Source organism: Mustela erminea, chromosome 12 (genome assembly GCF_009829155.1).
Source record: "Mustela erminea isolate mMusErm1 chromosome 12, mMusErm1.Pri, whole genome shotgun sequence".
NCBI lineage: Eukaryota > Metazoa > Chordata > Mammalia > Carnivora > Mustelidae > Mustela > Mustela erminea.
In genome coordinates, this window is record NC_045625.1 from 9,618,740 (window position 1) to 9,638,692 (window position 19,953).

The window sequence follows — 19,953 nt, forward strand, 5'->3', positions numbered from 1 at the left end:
GGGGAGGACCCAGGGTCAGCCTGGCCCCCAAGCCCTCCCCAGGGCAGGCAGTGCGGTTTCTGCGGCTGTGGTAAGTACCACAAAGAGGATGGGGAACCGCTGAACCTTACTATCCCAGCACTGGTTCTGGAGGCCAGAAGGCTGAGCTTGGGGTGTGAGCCAGACTGATTCCTTCCGGCGGCTGGGGGCGAGGGGGGGGCCTCTCCCCAGCTTCTGGTGGTTGCTGGCAATCTCTGTGGCCCTCAGCTGTAGAAACACCTCATCTCCTCGTGTGCTCTCCGTGTCCAAATCCCCCTTTCTGTGAGGACACCGGGCTCCACCAGTCAGATTAGATTAGGGCCCAACGACTAATGGCTTCCTTATTCGAGGACGGGGTCTTTACAGAGGCTATCAAGTATTCTAACCTGAGGTGAGGCCCCTTGCACTGTGACTCTGGGAGGGAGGGCAGAGGGGAGTGAAAGAATCGGGGTTTGCGTGGTGGGTGATGTGAGCCAAACCCCTGGTGGACCAGCCTGGGACAAGGGGCCTCTGGTCCCCAGGGCGCCCTGGTGCTTCTCATCCCAGGACTCTCCAGGCGACCTGTAGATCAGCTGAGATCCCTCGAGATCAGGCTTCCTCTGGGAAGAGTGGTCAGGGCCGCAGGGCCTCAGGCCCGGTTGCAGGGTTCTCTAAGCCACCCCCGCCGCTCAGTCCCCCCAGCCCTCCCTCCCCCAGCCCCGCCGTCAGGATCTGCACTGCCCCTTCCACCTTCCCACATTCATAAAAGGAGATTAAAGATTTTATCTTGATTACCAGTGTAAAGACCCTGTCCCCAAATCAAGTCACATTCGGAGGTTATGGGGGTCAGGACTTCAACATGGGGGGGCAGAGGATGAGAGATAAATCACACCCCTAAGAGTGGCTGAGAGTCTAGATTTGCTACCCGGGCGCTGCGCGGTCCCAAATCTTGCCTGGAGGGTCCCGTTGTTACACTCACAGCAGGCTGGTCTCAGTGCGTTCACAAGGCAGACGGCCTGGCTGCGGGACGGCCGGGCTGCGGGTTCGGAGCCGGGTCTGGGTGGAGCATGGTGGCCTACGGCAGCCGCTGCCCGGGGGGTTTGATCTCTCAGCACAGCAGCCTCCTCCCTCCTAGCTCAGCTCTTATGAGGGGCCTGGCCCTGTGGACCCCTCCCAAGCTCCTGCAAGGTGGGGATAAACTACTCCTATTTTACAGAGGAGGAAACCAAGACTCAGAGGAGGGAAAGCCCGGGTCCAGGGACAAAGCCCTGGACGCCAGCCCCGGGCAGGACTCAGCGGCCAGCTGGACCAGGACCCGAACTGCCTCCCTAGCTCTGGTGGGCCGGCCTCCCCCTCCAAAGCTCTGTCTTGCCACGGGGCAGTAGGGACAGGAACTGCACATGCTTCCGGCCGCTGAGAGGCTCCGACAAGATCCAGCGGGACAGCTGTGTGCTCCCTGAGGGCAGGGCCTGCTCCTGTGTTGCCCCCTTTTGGGCCTGGCGGAGTCTGGCACACTGAGGGTACTTAGGGAGAGCCCAACAGAAGACGCACAGCTTCTATAAAGGTGGGTAATGAACAAAATCAAGGCTTCTCTAAGCTCGGTAGGGAAGCATCTGGCTCGGTTTCGGCTCAGTTCATGGTCTCAGGGTCGTGAGATCGAGCCCCAAGTCATGCTCCTTTCTCGGTGTGAAATACCCGGGAGCTACAGACACAGGGGAATTCATACCCACTCACAGGCTCACCTCCAAGCACGTCATCTACGCTCACAGGAAAGATTGGGAGCAGGGCGAGAGGCCTCCTAGATTGCCAGTCCCTGTGGGAAAGGCATAAAGCCTTTTCCACCCTCTCCCCTATGAAACAAGAGCCTTAAGGAGCTGAGAACAGAGCAGGAAAAGCCCCCAGACCCACTGCAGTTGGGGGAAGCAAACAGAAAAGCCCACCAACTCTGGGGGAGGGGTAGAAATCATCCCGGGAGTGGTGCCCGGCTGGCTCTGTCAGGAAGCATGTGACTCTTGATCTCTCGGTCCCGAGTTCTAGCCCCATGCTGGGTGTAGAGATTACTTTAAAAAAATAATAATAAAAAGTAAAAAAAAAAAAAAAAGGCTCCTGGGTGGCTCAGTCAGTTAAGCAACTGCCTTCGGTGCAGGTCATGATCCCGGGGTCCTGGGATCCAGCCCCACATCGGGCTCCCTGCTCATTAGGGAGCCTGCTTCTCCCTCTCCCTCTGCTCCACCCCCTGCTTGTACTCTCCTTCTCTGTCAAATAAATAAATAAATAAAATCTTTAAAATAAAATAAAGAAATAGAAGAAATACATCCTTAGCACAGAGGCATTAGAAAGTGAAATGACAGCCTGCAGAAGGGAGAAGACATTCGCAAGCCACATATCTGACAAGGAATTCATCTCGAATGTATATGAATGAGTGCATATATATATATACATATATATATACACATACACACACACACACACACACATATATATATATATAAAATCAAACTCAACAACAAAAAAAACCAAACACCTGATTCAAAAATGGGCAAAGGACTTGAACAGACAATTCTCCCAAGAAGAGAGCCACCCGGCCGATAAGCACGTGAGAAGATGCTCAACACCATTAATCACTAGGGAAATGAAAATCAAAACTGCGGTGAGATACCACTCCACACCCATTAAAACAGCTATTGTTTAAAATACACAAAATACCCCAGAAAATAACAAGTGTTGTTCAGGAAGCAGAGAATCTGGGACACCTGTGCGTCGCTGGTGGAAGCGTACAACGGTACAGCCACTTCGGGGAAGGTGGAAAGTCTCTTCAAATAATGAAACACGTAGTTGCCATATGACCCCACAAGCTCGCTTTGGGGGCTGCTCTACAGGATGTAAAGCGGGAACTTGAAGACACGTTCGGACATACTCACAGCAGCATTATTCACAACCCCTAGAAGGCGGGGTCGAGTTGATCCCAGGAAGGCTTTCCAGTTCGGCCATTTGTGGCTCTACAGCTGCCTTGGAAAACAGGACCCCAAGGGCCATCAGATCTGGTCCAGCCTAGGACACGTCATTACAGTGTGGCCCCCGCAGCCGTGCTGCCCTTCCAGGCTGTGCGAGCGGGTCAGCTCCCTGCCTTCCAGGACCGGCCAGGCCTCCAGATGCCCAAAGAGCTGGGCCCACCGACAGGCTGTTTCTCCAGCCACAGACCCTCCGCGCCTGCAGCCACCACCCTTCCCAATCTCTGCAGAAACTTTGGAAATGCTCTTTCCGCCTCAAGGGAGGTCTCCCGTGGGGGTGGGAGTCAGCTCACCAAGCACAAGGGCAGGATAAAGGCCAAGAAGAGCCGGTGTCCTCGAAAGTACAAGCAACCCCACTCGGGGAGTTTCTGGGGAGCAGCAGGGGGACAGTGTCGCTAGGACAGTCTCAGGGAAATTCCCGCCCCAACAGATGGTGGGAGTTGACCTGGAGCAGATGAGCACACTTGGGACACGGGGACTGTCGGGGCGTGCAGTGATGTCCCGGTGGGAACGGCCCTCCGAGACAGTCCCGCTTTACAGGCTCCACCTGGAAGAGGTCCCTTCTCCCGCTGTCTCTATCCCTCCGTTCCTGCCCCCGCAGTGTCTTCCGGCTCAGTGCTTCTGACCCTTGGTCAGATGAGTTCATCAATCTGGAAGGCAGGTTCACAGAGAGCTCCAGAGCTAGGAAAGGTCTAGAAGAGGGTCCAGACCAGTGGGAAAACAGCATGAAGTCGAGGTGAGGCTCTCTTGAACTTGGAGTTCAGACATGTGTCCTATGTGCACATGTGCGAGTGGTGATGTGTGTGTGAGAATACGTGCTCACGCATCCGTACACATGCTCGTATGTGCACGTGGACACGTGTGCGTGTGTGTGTGTGTCCGACAGGAGCTCCATAAGCCAACTAGGCCCATCTCAGATGGCTTTCCACCCCCAAACTTTTTGCCCAGGAAATGTGATTAATTTAAACACTATCCTACCTCCTTTCTCTCCCCCAGTCACTACTGATCACAACCACCCCGGCCTCTGGTCCTCTGTTTGGAAAGTCTTTCTCAGCCTGGTGCTCACCAGCTCGTGAACAACTTCCAGGTAGAGTAAAGGATTAAATGGAAGGCACAATAAGAAGTGAAACAATTAGAATTTCTGCCTCATTATCATGGTAATCTTATCAGTCGGATAATGAGGTATTAATGGAGATTTAATGTGCATCTCATAACAGAATCCCTTGGAGAAAACACACAGGGAAATTGCTGTAAATCCACTTAATGATGGAGAAGTCCCAAAACACCATATTCCAAAGGATGAAAAATGCAGGATGCAAATGAGAAAGAATCAAGGTCAATAACACCATGGGGACGGGCCTAATGGCAGATTTGGAGATATATGTAATAAAAATTGCATGTTGCTTTTAAACCTCACCCTCTGTTTTCAAATGTGCATCCCTAGTAATGAAACACAGAAGTGCAGCCAGAATGATTTGTATGTTTTGGAAACCATAGGGGGGATGGAAACATGTCTCACAACCCATCAGGTCCCCCGAGGGGAGCCATAGGAAATGGGGTGTTTTACTGAGAGGCTTCCAAGGGAAGAGGGTGGGGAGAGGAAGAGCCCTTTGGTTGGCAGAGGGGGATGCGGCCTGTGTGAGTTCAAGGTCATTTGGGAAATGTGCGTATTTACTTCCGCTCCTTCATTCCACCGTTTTGTGGGTTGCCTGCCGCGTGGCTGACCACAGGCAACTCGGAAGGACGAAGGGCACACTCAGATACAAGCCAAAAATAGGAAGCCTCATTCAGAGAACACCAGCTCTGTGCCCCATATGGCATTACTGAAATGCTATGCATGGACGATCTCATTTAATTCCCACAGCAAGGCTGAGACATAGAAACGACTAATATCCCCATTCCTCAGATGAGAAACTAGAGGCTCAGAGAAACAGAGCGTCTCCACCTGCTCCGTTTCTGAAAGTCACCACTACTGTACCCGGCTGAGCCGTAAGAAACTGCCCGAATCCGACTGGGAGGGATTCATGGAGAGGGTAATCTCACATGGTGCAGGTTAATCTTTTACTCTGGGGCAAAGGGACCCTTTCTAAGACACGGAAGCCTCTGAAAAAGGCAGAGGGAGGGACAGAAACAGCACCCTGAGCCCAGTTGCGGATTCTGAGGATGCATGGCCTCACAGAGGACCAGGGCCAAGAGCGTGCCACAGCCCCTGGACTCCGATTTCCCACATCCAAATCTGGGGGTTCAGCGAGTGGGTGCTGAGTACATGGAGAGGAAGCCCCAAAACACTCATCCCGTAAATTAAAAGCACTTCGTGAATTGGAAAATGTTAAGCAAACATTGGCTGTTTGGTTCTTGTAGTTTACTAATGATAATAAATAACCTTTGGGCTTCCCAGACGTTCGCAAGGCCTGAAGATAAAGCTAGGTGTTTTTCACTGATTTTAGGGCACATCGCTAAGGAGAGTTTTGTGGGGTTCTGAGCACAAGAGTGACTAGCTGTCTGGGTTTGCCTAGAACTGTCTCAGTTTTAGTCCCCCAAATCCCACATCCCGGGAAACCCTTCCGTCCTGGGCAAATTGAGGCAGTTGGTGGTCACCGTGCCCTAGAGGGACAGCTGGACCCCCAGGGTCATGGGTGGGAGACGTCAGGCCGGTTCCATCCAGCACTGGGAGGGCAAGCAGCCCGGTATACGGAGGCAGAGAGGGAAGGAAAAGCAGGCTGTCCCCACACGGCTACGGTCTGAGCTCTGAACAGCCCCTGAATATCCATCACCTCCTCATTCCTCAGGAATCCTGACACCCAGAGGGTCATGAACCCACTTCGCAGATGAGGAAACTGAGACGCGGGCTGGCAAAGGGACTTGCCCAAAGTCCCAAGTATCCAGCGAGCGTCCGAAGGGCTGAAGAAGGAGGATGAGACCCTGCTTGAAGGTGGAAAAGGCCCCCAGAAAAGGGGTCAGTCGAAACCAGGAGAAGGCGGGTATCAGGCAGCATTTCTGGAGTCTTGCAGCTGTGTTCCGTTTAATCACAGACTGCAAATTGAATGAAGTTAAGACAGTGTTGCCTCTTTGAATTTCCCCCAGGCCCTTTTTAATGAATAAATAGGCATGATTTGTAATTAGCTTATCCATTGTGCGAATCTTCTAGAGCACCTGAAGTGAGTTAAACATGCCCCCTGCAATTTTGTCGACAATATTAATTCGCTCCGCAAACCTTTCCTCCTGGTCCACCTTGCACGCGACCGAACGATCACGTATTGCTCTGCGGTGGACATATTGAGAAAAATTGGGATTTTTCGGCCTGGAAAATGAAGACACAGTGTCCTCATCAGCCCTGCTTCCCTGTGTGGGATTTGGAAGCTGACAAGTTTGGTTTGTTTTCATCAGCAGACACGAGATAACCCGCAGGACAATCTCCCACGTTCCCCCTCAAAACCAGCCTTCAAAATTCCCACAGCCGTGGCTCGAAGGTCTTCTGGTCATTAACACCGCCCCACTGAGGGCCCCGAGGCAGGGGCCAGCCGTGGTCACCTATCCGGGCTGCCTTTCTATGGAGCAAGCTGTCATCGCTTGCGGGGGCCGCTCGGTCCCCGCCCGCCGCCGCTGTCTGAGTCCGCTAACTCCTGCCAAGTTCACGGGCGGCCTGTATCATTTATCCTGTAATTGGGGTCGCTTGTCACGAGTTTTGCCTGGTTTCCGTGCTAACCACGTGGCCGCTGCTGAAATTCCGAATCCTAACATTTTCCTGCTCAGAGCTGGTGGGAGGGCCCCTCGGCGAAGGTAGCATTCTTGATTGCCTCCACATTTTCCAGCAAAGGGGTTTCCATTCATCTTCATCATGGGCTCAATCTGTGCACAGAGAGGAGGCGGCCGCCCTGGTGGGTCCTCTCCACCCAGTCACCTGGAGGCTCTCTCTCATCTGTTCCTCTGCGTTCACGGCCGCATTTATATTCCGCCCGCCCTGCTGCTTTCTCAGGGGTCTGCGAGGGGTCCCCAGCAACCAGGCCCTCTCCCCCCGCGGGCCCTGCATGGGAGTCCAGGTGCTAGCCTGTTACAACAGAGGAGGCGGCGAAGGTCACCCCTTCTTCTGAACAAGGCGAATGGGGAGGCGGAGACGCTCCCTCTGTCCTTGCCGTGGCCTTGACTCTGGGAAGTGGACTTGGCTCTGTGTGGGCAAGTGGGGAGGTGGGCTTTCCTGGCTCCAGGGAGCCCTGATCAGCCCCATCTGCTGGTGGCCGCTGGGTGCCAGGCTTCGTGCTGGGCATGGGGAGGCCACCCGGCAGCGGGGTCAGGATGGTAAGGAACGATCCTGGGTACCATACTCTACAGTTTGCAAAACTCCCTCTGCTTCCACCCCATAGGAGGGCCCCCTGCCCCTAATCCTGTTGGGATGATATTTTGCGGAGCGGCAGACAGGACCCCTCAGTAGCTGAAAACAAGGACTTGGGAATCCGCCAGACCTGGATCAGCTCCGAGCTCCGTCATTCACTTTCTATATGGCTTTGAACAACCTCTCTTCTCTGAGCCGCAGCTTCCCCATCTGGAAAATGGGGCTCATTGCACTACCTAGCTTGTGTGAAATAACGTGTGTACAGCACTCAGCACTGTGCCTGTACATGAACACAGTCCCGGAGCTCCAGGTGCTATTGTGACACGTTGGTGGTTCCTTCCTGAAGGATGGAGTGCGAAAGTCCCCATAGTTTGGGAATTAGACTGTCCAGCGAGGCCGTCTAGCCTAGAAGCCTGTCAGAGCTGGGCGCAGGTCCTGAACTGGTTCCTCATTGGCTACATGACTCGGGGCTGCTGCCCCATCTGTGAAATGGGAATAATAACCATGCCCTTAGGTTGCTATAGAAACGCCTTCTAGGGGTGTCTGGTTGGCTCATAGGTGGAGTGTGCGAGTCTTGATCTCAGGGTTGTGAATTTGAGCCCCACATTAGTTGTACAGATTACATCAAAAGAAAAGAAAAACCCTTTCACTATTGAGAATAATGGTTATTATTTGCTGTAACACTGGGCGGGCAACGAGGAAGCCCGGCATATGTGTGTATCGAGCGTTGGGGGCGTGCATGAGTCCCGGGGTCTGTCTAGAACTGTCCCAGTAAAGAGGTGGCTGAAAGACCGATGGAGGGGACTGGTTGGTGCTTCCCGTGTCCAGGAACCTAGCCGCTCTCCTGGGCATGGACCCGTCCTCCAGAAGGGCCTGACCGCGCCTGCACCAGGAAGTCTATTCCGCCGATGGTGTGTACCTGTCCTTGGCCACAAGATGTCACCCAAGGAACAGCAAAGCAGGGGCCTGGGAGGAAACCGGCCCGCCTAACACCAGCCCAGGAAACAGCAAATCCCAGTCCTTCTCCAGGGCTCCCACCCCGGGGAAGCCTCAGAAGAGCCTGGGAAGGCAGGCATGACACTGTTGGCCCACTGCTTTGTAGCCCCTCACCCGGGAGTTAATAGATATGGTCCTCCCCAGCGCACAGAGAAGGACTGACCAGTGCCCAGGGAACGAGGCCCCGAGGAGGGTTGTGCAAGAACTTGGGTGTGAGCGGGCTGGGCAGGCGCTCAGCAGGGTACCTGACACCCTCCATCCCGTCGGGGCGCATGCCTGAGAGGTGACGCTGTGGCCTATCCTCGGTCCCTCAGGGCATCCCCAGGCTCCCTCTTCCTGGTAACTCCATCAGCCCGTTGGTTCAGCTCCACGCGGCCCAGCAGGGCCCACCCCAATTCTTTGCGTGGCAGCCACCTGGCACCTGGATTTGGAACAGGAAGGGAAGAAGTGGGAGGAAGGGCACGACCCCAGCCCTGGCGCCCCTGGGACAGCCCCAGGGGAAGCACCCCAGTGGCGGGCAGCCTGGAGCCGGGGGACCCCATGCCCAGCCAGGGGTGAGCCGCAGGAGACATCGAGGCCCAGCCAAGTGCCCTGGTGTCTCCAGACTTGAGGACCAGCTGCCGCTGGGGAACCCAGGTGTCCTGGGCCCCAGGCCTGATCCTCCAGGGACCATAGACATTGACCTTGGCCAGGAAGCTGAGCATACAGTCCGAGTGCCTTGCAGACACTTGGGTGTGTCCACACGTCGGTGGGTGTGAGGCTCCTTATCAGTTCCTCACCAGCTGGGGCTACAGAGGTGGAGGCCAAGGGTTTTGGGGTGAGGTGTCTTCCCAGAGGATGTGAAGGTGGGGGAGGGGGAGCCTCTGTCCCCATAGGGGCTGAATTCGGGAAAGAAAGACAGACAGTGAAATCCCCCTGCCGAGGAGCTAACAAGGGCCTCTCCTCTCCTCCACCCCCACCTGCAGACATTTGGGGACACCTGCCATTTGGGGTGGGACAGTCCCCTAGGACAGCATGGGCTCCAGGGAGGTTGCTACTTTGCAGAGAAGTGTACAGGGGATGCGGCCTCCCTGGGGATGGAGGGAAGGATGGGGGCATCTGGGGAGTCTGCCTTCCTCCCTTTGAAGCTGGAGTGGTAGTGAGAGCCGCTGAGACCGCAGGGCTCAGGGAAGGCGGACACCTGCAGGCGGGCGAAGCGTGACAGTTTGGGGCAGAGGTGAGCGTTTCAAGGCCCCAGGTGCAGCTGGAGAAGAAGGACAGACATAAGGCTGAAAAGTAGGTTGGAACCAAAATAGAAGAGAGGTTTTAGGCAGAAGAGGATCTGATCAGACTTAATTCTAAGGGCACATAGGAGAAAGGCGGTCGTGAGAACAGAGGTGGGGGAAAGCAGCTTGGGCGGTGGAGGCACATTCGGGAGAAGTTGCTCAGGAGACCTCAGGAGGTTTGGGAGACACGGAGCTGGGGCAGTGGAGACGAGCCCCAGGGGCAGGACCACAGGGCACTTACCGACTGACGACGTATCCAGACCCGGGAGGGTTCAAAGGGAAGCTGCAGAAACTGTTCTGCGGTCGTTAGTATTCATGACCACGGCACAACAGATGTGGGTTCACAATGGAGCCTTTCAGTTAAAACTGGGTTCCTTTCGCGTGGTTTCTGGGCTCAGAGGCTGACTGTGCGTGTCTGGAATGTTTAGGGGCCCAGCCTGGGCTGCCCCCTTTCCGTGACCTCTGCGGTCTGTGCACTCTAACTCCATCCCTCAGTGAGAGGACAGCACAGAACTATTTCAAGATTTTTTTTTTTAATTTCAAGATTTTATATATATATATAATCATAATATACACGTGACCGAACCAGAGACTGGAGGAGTTATTGAGTAATAGAGCTCAACGCAGGAAGAGGTCACCTGCCTTGGGTCTGGTTAGAGGCAAAGCTAAGATGGGAGCCGTCTTCAGGCTCCCGGACCAGGTACTGGTCCACATGCCATGATGTACGACCAAACACCACTCAGCACCATAGCTTTTCAGAAGGTGCCAGGAGTCTTCCCGGGAGGGAGAAAACCCTCTTCGGGCTGGTGGGTGTGGTCCAGCTCTGTGGGGGAGGAGATGCTGGGAGGAGGTCATTATCTCTGCCATCTGTCCTGTCCCTGCACACTTGCCTCCATCCCCCGTCCACGGACCCACTCCCCACTCTTCCGTCACTAGCATCGCCACAAAAGAGGGACACGGGGTTGTTGGTGATCAGGAAGTGAGGTGGGCAGGAGGGAGGAAAACAAATCCAGGACTTGGAAGCCACAAAGTGACCGCGGGGCCCCGAAATGGGGGAGGAGAGAAGTGAAGGTTCTCTCACCCCCAGCAGGGCGAGGCCCAGGCTGCTCTTTGGGAGCAAAGGTCCAGTCAGAAGGCAGGGGCTGCTGGAACCGATGCCGTCACTTCACATGGCGACCCCAGTTACGAACAGAAACAAAACACAAAGAAACGAGGAGACCTGAAAGTGAGGGCAGGGACGAAGACCAGACAAGTATTTTTTTTTTTTTGAAACGAGAGTTGAACATTGGGATCCTCTTGGGTATGTTTAGCCATTTGAGGTTTGGGGAAGAGGGTTTTTACATAACCACACGGGTTGTGAGTAAAGAAAACACCGGGGCTTCAGCAAATAAAGAGCTATCCTCCGGCAAAAGCTCCTCTCCATTACAAGAGCCTGCCTTCCTCACAGCTGTGACCCTCGCAGGACTTGAAGCCAACCCTTTAAGAACTGAACACTTTTTGCCGTGGATCCCAAATTTTTCCGAGCACCAGCCACATGGAGGACTTGCTACGAATGCTGATTCCTGGAGGCCCCCCTCACCCACCCCAGAAATTCTGATTCAAGGGTTAGGGGGTGAGATCCCAAGGTTATGGACATCCCCAGGTATGTGGTGCAGAGGGGCCCCTGGTTCACGCCTTGTGAAATGCTGGCTCCCCGAACTTCCATAAGAATGTCACCTGGAGGACTTACTTTTGTTTTTCTAGAAAATACTTTTAATTCTTGCCCTTAAAAATTATAAAGACTATACATGATTTGGAAATGAGACTACCACACAATGGTCAAGTAAAAATGATCCATTCCATGCCATTTGCTCACTCAGAAATCAGCGAGGACTGTGGTTGCTGGTCACCTTCCGTTGTCCATATCCGTGAGCTCCCCATAGCCTACTGTCCCTTCCACATAAACTCCAGACCGTCCTTCCAATACCAATAGGCCCATCTCTGAGACCTGCCTGGAATGATGGTATCTGTGCCACGTCATCTTTTGACTGACATCACCTCCTTGGTACACTTCAGGATTGCCTCAACGCCCCATCTCATCTGTTGCTGGAGAAACTACCGTGACTGGCTGTGTCTCTTCCACCTGTCATGACGGGGTCCTGACCTACCTGCCCCGGTGAATGCACACGATTCCCAGATCTTCCCAGAACCAAGCTGCCAGCAGTCTCAGACTCATGTCCTTTTTTTTTTTTTTTTTCAGACTCACGTCTTAAAAGCTGATTGAGTACCTGTAATACAGGTCTTTGAAAGGTGGCTTCTAGGTTTCTTTTTTTACGTTGAGTCTTTTCCTGACTCTCTAGCTCAGACAGCGAGAGCCACGTGATCACTCAAAGATGTAAAGATTCCTGGTTCCATCTTTAATAAACCTGGATTTACAAACAAGAGTCCTAGGTGATTCTCGAGGGAAGTTTGGACAACAATGGTTTACAGAACTCCACAGAGCATAATTTTGGGTCCCACTCCCAGAGAAAGTCATTCATTTGGTCAGAGAGAGTCAGGACAGATTCCCTGACTAAATTCCCCAGAAATGGCAAAGAAACATCAGCGGCTACATATATGAGTCAACAGAACAGCCTTGCTTACAAAGCTTTTGTCAAACCTACAAATTAAGAGGAGTAAGGAAAGCTGAGGTGAAAATATCCTATTTTTTAAAAATCACATGAGAAGGGGTATCTGGCTGGCTCAGTCGGTGGAGCACGCAAATCTTGATCCCAGGGTCGTGAGTTTAAGACCCACGTCGAGCATAGAGATTTCTTCAAAAAAATCACATCAGATACTCTTTTCACAGGAACATAAAATTTAATGTTTTTGGCCAGCAATATGCTGAATTCCTAGTTAACAGAAATAAGTCTACTGTGGTTTTCATGTTCAGCATCTACAACAGGTTCAATGACTCGGAACTGAGAGCTATTCCCAAATGTGGAAGATGTTTTCAGGATCCCCACGGCCAGAGATTTTCTGGTCTCTTTGGTCAAAAAATTTTTTTAAGTCTACATACTGCATTTTGGTACCCCCAAGAAGATGGAAAACGATTCTTCTGGAATGAAATGACTGAAGCAAAAGCTCTTCAATGAATCTTTACATCTCTAGGCAGAGGACACATTCATAGCCAAGAGGTGCTTCTGAGAAATGATCTTGCTTCTCAGGATCATGACATGTCTTACAGGCGGGCGGCCCTACAGGAAAGCCTAGCTCAACAGTGTCACAGCTCAGCATCCTTCGGGAAAGCATATGGAGCCACTTACTTGGAGAGAGGGGTTGAGTGGGTACAAATATAACAGAAGTCCAAGCACACAGGTAATGCCAAGTTGGCAAGAAAAGCTGAATTCAATTTTCAGTTTTAGGCAAGTGATAGCATTAATTTTAATACTGAGCAGACTGGATGCAAATGGAACCCCCATTGAAATTTTTTGTTTCCTTCTAAACAAGGTGTGATCAATATAGGGCAAGCACCTTTCTGACAGTGGAGGAAGCCTGCAGAGTCAGCCTGTGACGAGGGCTCCTGGTCTAACAGCACCGCCCCTCAGCCGCAAAGGTGAATAAAGGCTTCAGGGAATACCGGAACGGGGACTTCTGCTCGCAGAACTAGGGCTGATGAGTAGCTACCAAACACGAGGGTCAGATACGAACTGTGTGAAAACAGTAAATGTTCACCATCGCGTTAGTAACCGTGAGTTCACGCGCATTCCCTCCTGGACCACACTTAACAAATATCCTTAGAGGTTCAAATGAAAAAGACAAGTGTGAATCATCATGGAGAAATTAGTAACATTTGAAGTCAAAGAAACTTTCGAAACTACTTCTGCATACAAAATAGTTAATGGAAACATAAAATCCAGGGAATTCTACTGCTCTCCCTTTTTAATCAGCTTTACAGAATGGTACCATACATTAGTCGTCACATTGGAAGACAGGAATTTCCTATACATATACAAGATTGTGCAAGCTCATTAACTGAGGCTTATAGAAGGTTTTATCAGTTTCAAGGAGAGGCAGTCCGACGCTTTTTAATACAGGCGAAGCACAAGAATCCGTTAAGTAAGACAGCGTATCCGCTCGGCAGGGTGAATTCTTAAGGTGCATGGCCACTGCCCACGCTGTCTGCGCTGTTAACCCAGGAGAGAGGACTTCCTCCCTCTTGAGCTTAACCTTTGCTGAGCGTAGGCCGGTGGGACACACCAGCCCCACGGTGACTCCACACCAACCATGACACTGAAGCAAACTGTTTTCCATTCTCCGAGTGTTCCCAGGAGTAATGGAGCTATTCCTGGTCATCCTACTTCTTCAGTAACCTACATTCTAAAACATGTTAAGTATTAATCTGGCAAAGTTCTCAAGCATTTTGGCATTCAAAATATCTCGAATATGTCATCACTGTTCATCTACTAAAAATTCTGTGAGCGTCAATAAGATTGTTTCTGATCCCCACCCCCAAATCATGGCAATTATGTACAGAATAAACCCACCAGACTTAAAAGAACTAAAGACCGCAAATATAGACTTTTCCTTAAAGAAATAAAGGGGATATGGAGAGACAGGAAGAGAAAGTCTAAGACACACATGAAGGAAGCTAACCCCACATTTCTATCATTTCTATGCAATCCACTAGTAATTTTGAACAAGTGTGGTCCGACTTCCCCTTTCCATACCCAATCACATCAGAGAAAGGAATCTTTAAAGCCTCCCCCATTTAAAAAATGGAGTTGACCTTGACTTGGCCCAAATTAGAATCCCGACAGCCGTGAATTAACAGTGGCACTGGACAGGCATGCGCAGTCGGCTACAGGGTCTCGGCACAGCCTCGCTACCATCCGGGGCGGTGTCTGTTCTCTTGCTCACGCACCTCGGCAAGACACAGACTGAAAGTCTGCAAAGGCTTCCAGGTCACAACAGGAAAAGAAAAACCATGCAATATGTCTATTTTCAATCCCTCACAAAGCCTAATTCTCTTACTACAGCGATTTAAAGTCTGTATAAAAAAGCTTCCATCAGCAGGTTTTTAAAGGAAAAATCAGAAGAAAGCAATTACTGCGGCTGAGATGTGAACTAAAGTGGAGAGAGAAAACGAAACATTAACCAGGTTGAAAAAGAAAATAATTTCACAAGGAAAGACAATCTGTATTCCTATTACTGTTTTCCAAAAACAGAACATTAACACACAAGTGAACTGAGCCACTCTCTCTCCATTTAACATTCATTATTGCTGCAAATTCCATGTAATAATCAGTGGCTACTGAATGTTTTCCTGTGGGTGATTTTATACTTTTGCACAAATCCTTCATACAGGTCCTGGGAGGAAGTGTCATAAGAACCAAAGAGCTACTGTTCTTCATTCCTGAAGGAGCGAAATCAAATCACTGCCTGTCCCAGGCTCTACCACGGCCAGGCCATTACCAATTCCTCTACTCAGAGACAACACTGGGGTTAGTCATGCCCCATCACACCGGCAGCGGGGAATGCTGGTTTGTCCGTGCTCCCCATGGGGGTTCCAGAGGGAAACGTCACTGCCCCTTAAACAGCGGGGCTGCGCTGCCCGGCCAGCACCTGAGGCGAGACCCAAACCCCTGCCTGTCTGAGGTATCGTCTGGCGCCAGGTCTATGGGCTTCTACCCTCGCCACTGGTTCCAGCACCGCTTGGCTCGTACCTCTTGCCTCCAGCGCAACCAGACACCCAACTCACCGCCTTCTCCTCCACAGAAAAGAGCCCTGTGCCACATCCACAGCTTCACATTTATTTCCATAGTGATAACACAGCAGAGGTGTAGCAACCATGTGGAGAAAAAAAAAATCTCTAGGAAATCCCACAATAATGCATTTCAACTATTCCAAGTCTTCTATCAACTTAACATTTATTGAATCAAATGCTGAAGTAAATGGACTCCCCCTAGGTCTTAGAAATTGTGTCAGACTGTTTGTTTGTTTCATAAAGTAGTTATGATAGGATTTGACAATCTAATGCCTAGGCAAGTTTGACAGTCCACACAGAGTGCTTGGCCTAACATTCCAAAGGGCATTCTGTAGTACTAGTTGAATTCTGATCTCTCTCTAGAGGGCAGAAACCACATCCCACGCTCCTATGCAACTTGTTATTTTGGTATTTTTAAATAAATGAATGAGAAGAGGTGGAGGCATAAAGAAAATCTGGCTTCTTTAGGCACAATTAAACACAGAGGTCTTGGAGAGAAGTAGACAGCCTCTGTACTCATCTGCTCAAGGCTGTCTGTCACAGTTCCCTTAAAAATGCCTCGAAAGGCTGCCCGCAACAAGGGACTCAAAGTATAGGACCAGGTGTGTTATAAAAGCAGCTCCCCATGTTTAGGAAATGTACAAAGTGAAACCAGTCAGTCGTGACTTATGTACAGGACTTGTGCTTGAAGCTTTGGTGTGCCTCCATGGCCAATTTCTCAGACACCAAAACCCACTCCTGATTATCAATATACAATCAAACCAAAATACAGAAACATAGACTTTTGTTCAGAAGAGGGAAATAAAAGGCACAGAAACCTGCCAAAATAGACTTTTTTCCATAAGAATAATATGGTTGGTTAAAATAGTTTATCACTAGTAAAACCTGTATCACTAGAGCAGACAATACAAATCAGTTTTTAAAAAAATGACATTCACTGAATTCCTGGTCTGTCATTCAATGTGAATCATCATCAAAAATATATTACAATTAAAGGTTTGAAAGGAGTTCAGTTTGGGGTTTCTACACTGTATCTAGTATTTCAGATAAGAAGTACCACAGTAACCTATTAGGTGTCTACTGTTCCTTCATACGCAATTTGTGGCGATTAAAGGGTCTACCTCCTTCCTCCTGTGGGCTCAAAGACGTCCGTGGTGAGGAATGTCTAAGTGAGTATACCCTCATCAAAGGCAGTCTTGTGCATCAAACTCCACACCTAGAAAGTTCAAGAAACTGTTTTCCACTTTAATAAATATTTCTGTGTCTTTGTTTGCTGCTTTTAAGCTCAGCTTAAACTTTGTCCAGGAAACCATTTCACAAGAGGGTACATCACAGCCTACTATCAGCAATACTCCTTGTTTATTAGAATCTGAAGATGTCCATATTACATCAAATATAAATATATATTATATTTACACTTCCTTCTTAGCTTTTCATCTCGGTGAGTGTATTTATAGATAATGCCACTAATGTCACCACCATTATCATTCTCAGTGCAACTGGTATCTTCCTTCCATTAGATGCATATAAGATTAGACAGCATCTAAAGAGAGGTGTACTGTTCTTTTTATTTTTTTTAAATAAAAGGAAAGAATGGGTATCCATGAGTGGAGATCTAGGAATTTTCTAGATTTTGCTCTGTTTTTTAATATTTCAAAATACCTGAAAAATGTGGTCCCTTTTTGCAGTACTAATTCTCTACTTGGGACAAGAAAATAACCAAATATGCAACAGAAAGGAAAAGAGCCCAAAGAAAAGAGAACCTGCTTGTTAGCTCATTAATCTGTTTAGTAAAGATCTGTTTTAAAATGTCTGAATGCTGTACAATATTATACAAAAACAATCTTCAGCCTTCAAAGCAGCTGGTACATTTTCTAAGAGATCTGTTTGCCCGCCTAACAGTCTGAGGCCTTGGTGGGCCTTGGTCTTGGTCACTTTCGGTCATCGATAGTTTTAATGAATTCCACTGCTGCTGTGAACTGCATCCACCAATAGGATTCCTCTCCAGACAGACAGCTGGCGTAAAAACTACTGATATACTGGACAGTGGAGAGCAAGCAGGGCGGATTTGCCTAGAGAAGTGAAAAATGAGAGAGTCAAATACTCAAGATGTATAGCTCTGCAAAAATCATCTAAGTGAACATCTTCAAATGTTTTTCTGCGAAAGAGATGCCAGTCCTTTTTGAAAATAATCCCCAAATTCTTCTTTGGAAGTGATGAAACACCTAGCCACTAAGGGCAACACTGGAATACTAGAAAGGTAACTCAGGTTCAAATGCCAGCTGGGCTATCTAGAGCTTTCCAACCTTGTAAGTCACTGAAGCTTACTGGTCCCGAAGGAGGCTGAACTAATCCCAGCAGACTTACTCAACATCCCAGGATTCCAAAATGTTAGATAAGGAAAAAAATGCCATATGGCAAGTGACTTCTAAGTCTGGATAGAATCAGCAAAGAAAGAAAAAAACTAAAAAGATAATATACCCTCTGTTGCCAGAGGTAACACAGAACATCTCTCACTTTTTCACTGTCTTCCTGTGAAAAGAACGGACATGGGTGTTTTAAGTGGCTGGGAGAAGGCAAGGCCTGTGCCTCAGAACACGTCCCAAGGGGCCCTGCACCGAACTAAGGCGCCCCACGTGGAGGAGACAAGAGCGAGGCCAGAGCTGGAGTTACGAAGGCTGAGCGCACACGGCCCCTGGGGGTTGCTGCCTGAGCTAAGAGTTCGGATTGCAGAAATACCACAAATAGGGGGAGCCTGGGCGGCTCCATCAGTTGAGTGTCCAACTCTTAATTTTGGGTCAGGTCATGATCGCAGGGCTGTGAGATCAAGCCCCACGTCAGGCTCTGTGCTCGGTGCAGAGTCTACTTGAGATCCTCGCCCTCAGCTGCTCCCCACTCATGCCCCCCGACACTGCAAATAAATAAATCTTTAAAAAAAGAGAGAGATGTCAGTATGTTTTAAAATAATATGGCACAATTATAAAACAAGAGCCCTTATTCTTCCTTCCTTCATTCGCTCAGTAATTACAACCAAGCCCCAACCAAGAACCTCAGGCACCTAACAGCTGGAAACGTTCATCTAGCAATCTGGTCCTCCTATTCTTTCTTCTGAAAACCGTAACTTCTGGACAGAACAAAACCTCGCACAAGACTCTTTCTTTCTGGGTAACACAGAGCTTGGGACTGGAAGAGCTGAGGTCCCTGGAGTGTGCGGAGCCCTGCACCAGCCTGCTCAGAAATGCCAAATAAATTCTTCTCATTAATAAGAGCGAGGGGCCCACCTTTATCAACACAAATACCAAAACAGGCACGAAGTCATCTGCTCCGGGGACAGAGTCCTCGTTGGCCAGACTCAGGAGGTTCATGATGGTGGAGCACATGCGCAGGATACACTGCACTTTGTCCCGGGGGGTCTTATAAGCACTTATTGTCCTGATTTCCGACTGTGCAGATGGCCAAGGGGCTTCCCGAAGATAAACCTAAGTGGGACCAGAGACAGACAGGCAGATCGTGAATCCAACAGCAACCACAGGAAGCCACTATAGCAACCCGGGTGCCAGGAAGCAGAAGGACAAGCGTGGTGCCTTTTCCTTTCTTCAGTAATGCCAGACTGCTGTTCCTTCCTCTCCCACCGAGATTAAAGCTTAACTTCTAAACTTTTAAATAATCTGCTTTGCATTGTCAAATAAAGTAACCCAGATATCCATTAATGGAAGAAAGGACATACAATAACACCAAATCCAGAATTCAAAGAATTTCAAATAATTCCTAAGTAGAATGGAAATTCTCTACACGTAGTAGCTGATTCTAAAAGCCCAAACAAGCTACTTCTGAAAGAAAAAAATTTTAAAAATTTGCACATTGTTGCAATAGCTCTAAAAATAACAGACTCAAAAAAATCAAAAAATAATTTAAAAACTCATGCTAATCAATATTTCATTAGTGGAGATTTTAATAAAACAACCAGAAAGCTAAAATACCTGAAATTTCCCTATTATTTTGTAAAAATTGGATGACACTACAAGGTAATTTTGACATCACATTCAGATTTAACTTCTTCCCCTGGAATAATCGTTGTCACACTCTGTGGAGTGTCACCAGATCCCTTACTCAAATGGGACTTTTCTGCAGAAATAGGACTACAAAATCATCCAGGGAGGGGGCGCCTGAGGGGCTCAGTTGGTTTTAAGTGTCTGACTCATATTCTGGGTCAGAGCATGACGTCAGGGTTGTGAAATCAAGACCCGAGTCCGGAGCCTGTTTAAGATTTTCTCTCTCTTGGGGCGCCTGGGTGGCTCAGTGGGTTAAGCCGCTGCCTTCGGCTCAGGTCATGATCTCAGGGTCCTGGGATCGAGTCCCGCATCGGGCTCTCTGCTCAGCAGGGAGCCTGCTTCCTTCTCTCTCTCTCTCTGCCTGCCTCTCAGTGTACTTGTAATTTCTCTCTGTCAAATAAATAAATAAAATCTTAAAAAAAAAAAAAAGATTCTCTCTCTCGGGGCGCCTGGGTGGCTTAGTGCGTTAAGCCTCTGCCTTAGGCTCAGGTCACAATTCCAGGGTCCTGGGACCAAGCCCCGCATCAGGCTTTCTGCTCAGCGGGGAGCCTGCTTCCTCCTCTCTCTCTGCCTACTT

At 49.7% G+C, this 19,953-nt stretch overlaps 1 protein-coding gene across 6 annotated transcripts in view; it reads right to left on the reverse strand.

Annotated features, from left to right (window-relative positions):
- Window positions 1-12,423: 12,423 nt before the first annotated feature.
- The window catches only part of GAPVD1 (GTPase activating protein and VPS9 domains 1), an 80,735-nt gene continuing 73,205 nt past the window's right edge, over window positions 12,424-19,953 (reverse strand). For all 6 annotated transcript variants that reach the window (XM_032308719.1, XM_032308722.1, XM_032308723.1 and 3 more), the window contains 2 exons: window positions 18,606-18,803; window positions 12,424-17,396 (listed from right to left, as the gene is read on the reverse strand). In XM_032308719.1, coding sequence (XP_032164610.1) covers window positions 17,256-17,396; window positions 18,606-18,803 — 339 coding nt within the window. In that variant the 3' untranslated portion in view covers window positions 12,424-17,255. The remainder of the gene's footprint in view (window positions 17,397-18,605; window positions 18,804-19,953) is intronic.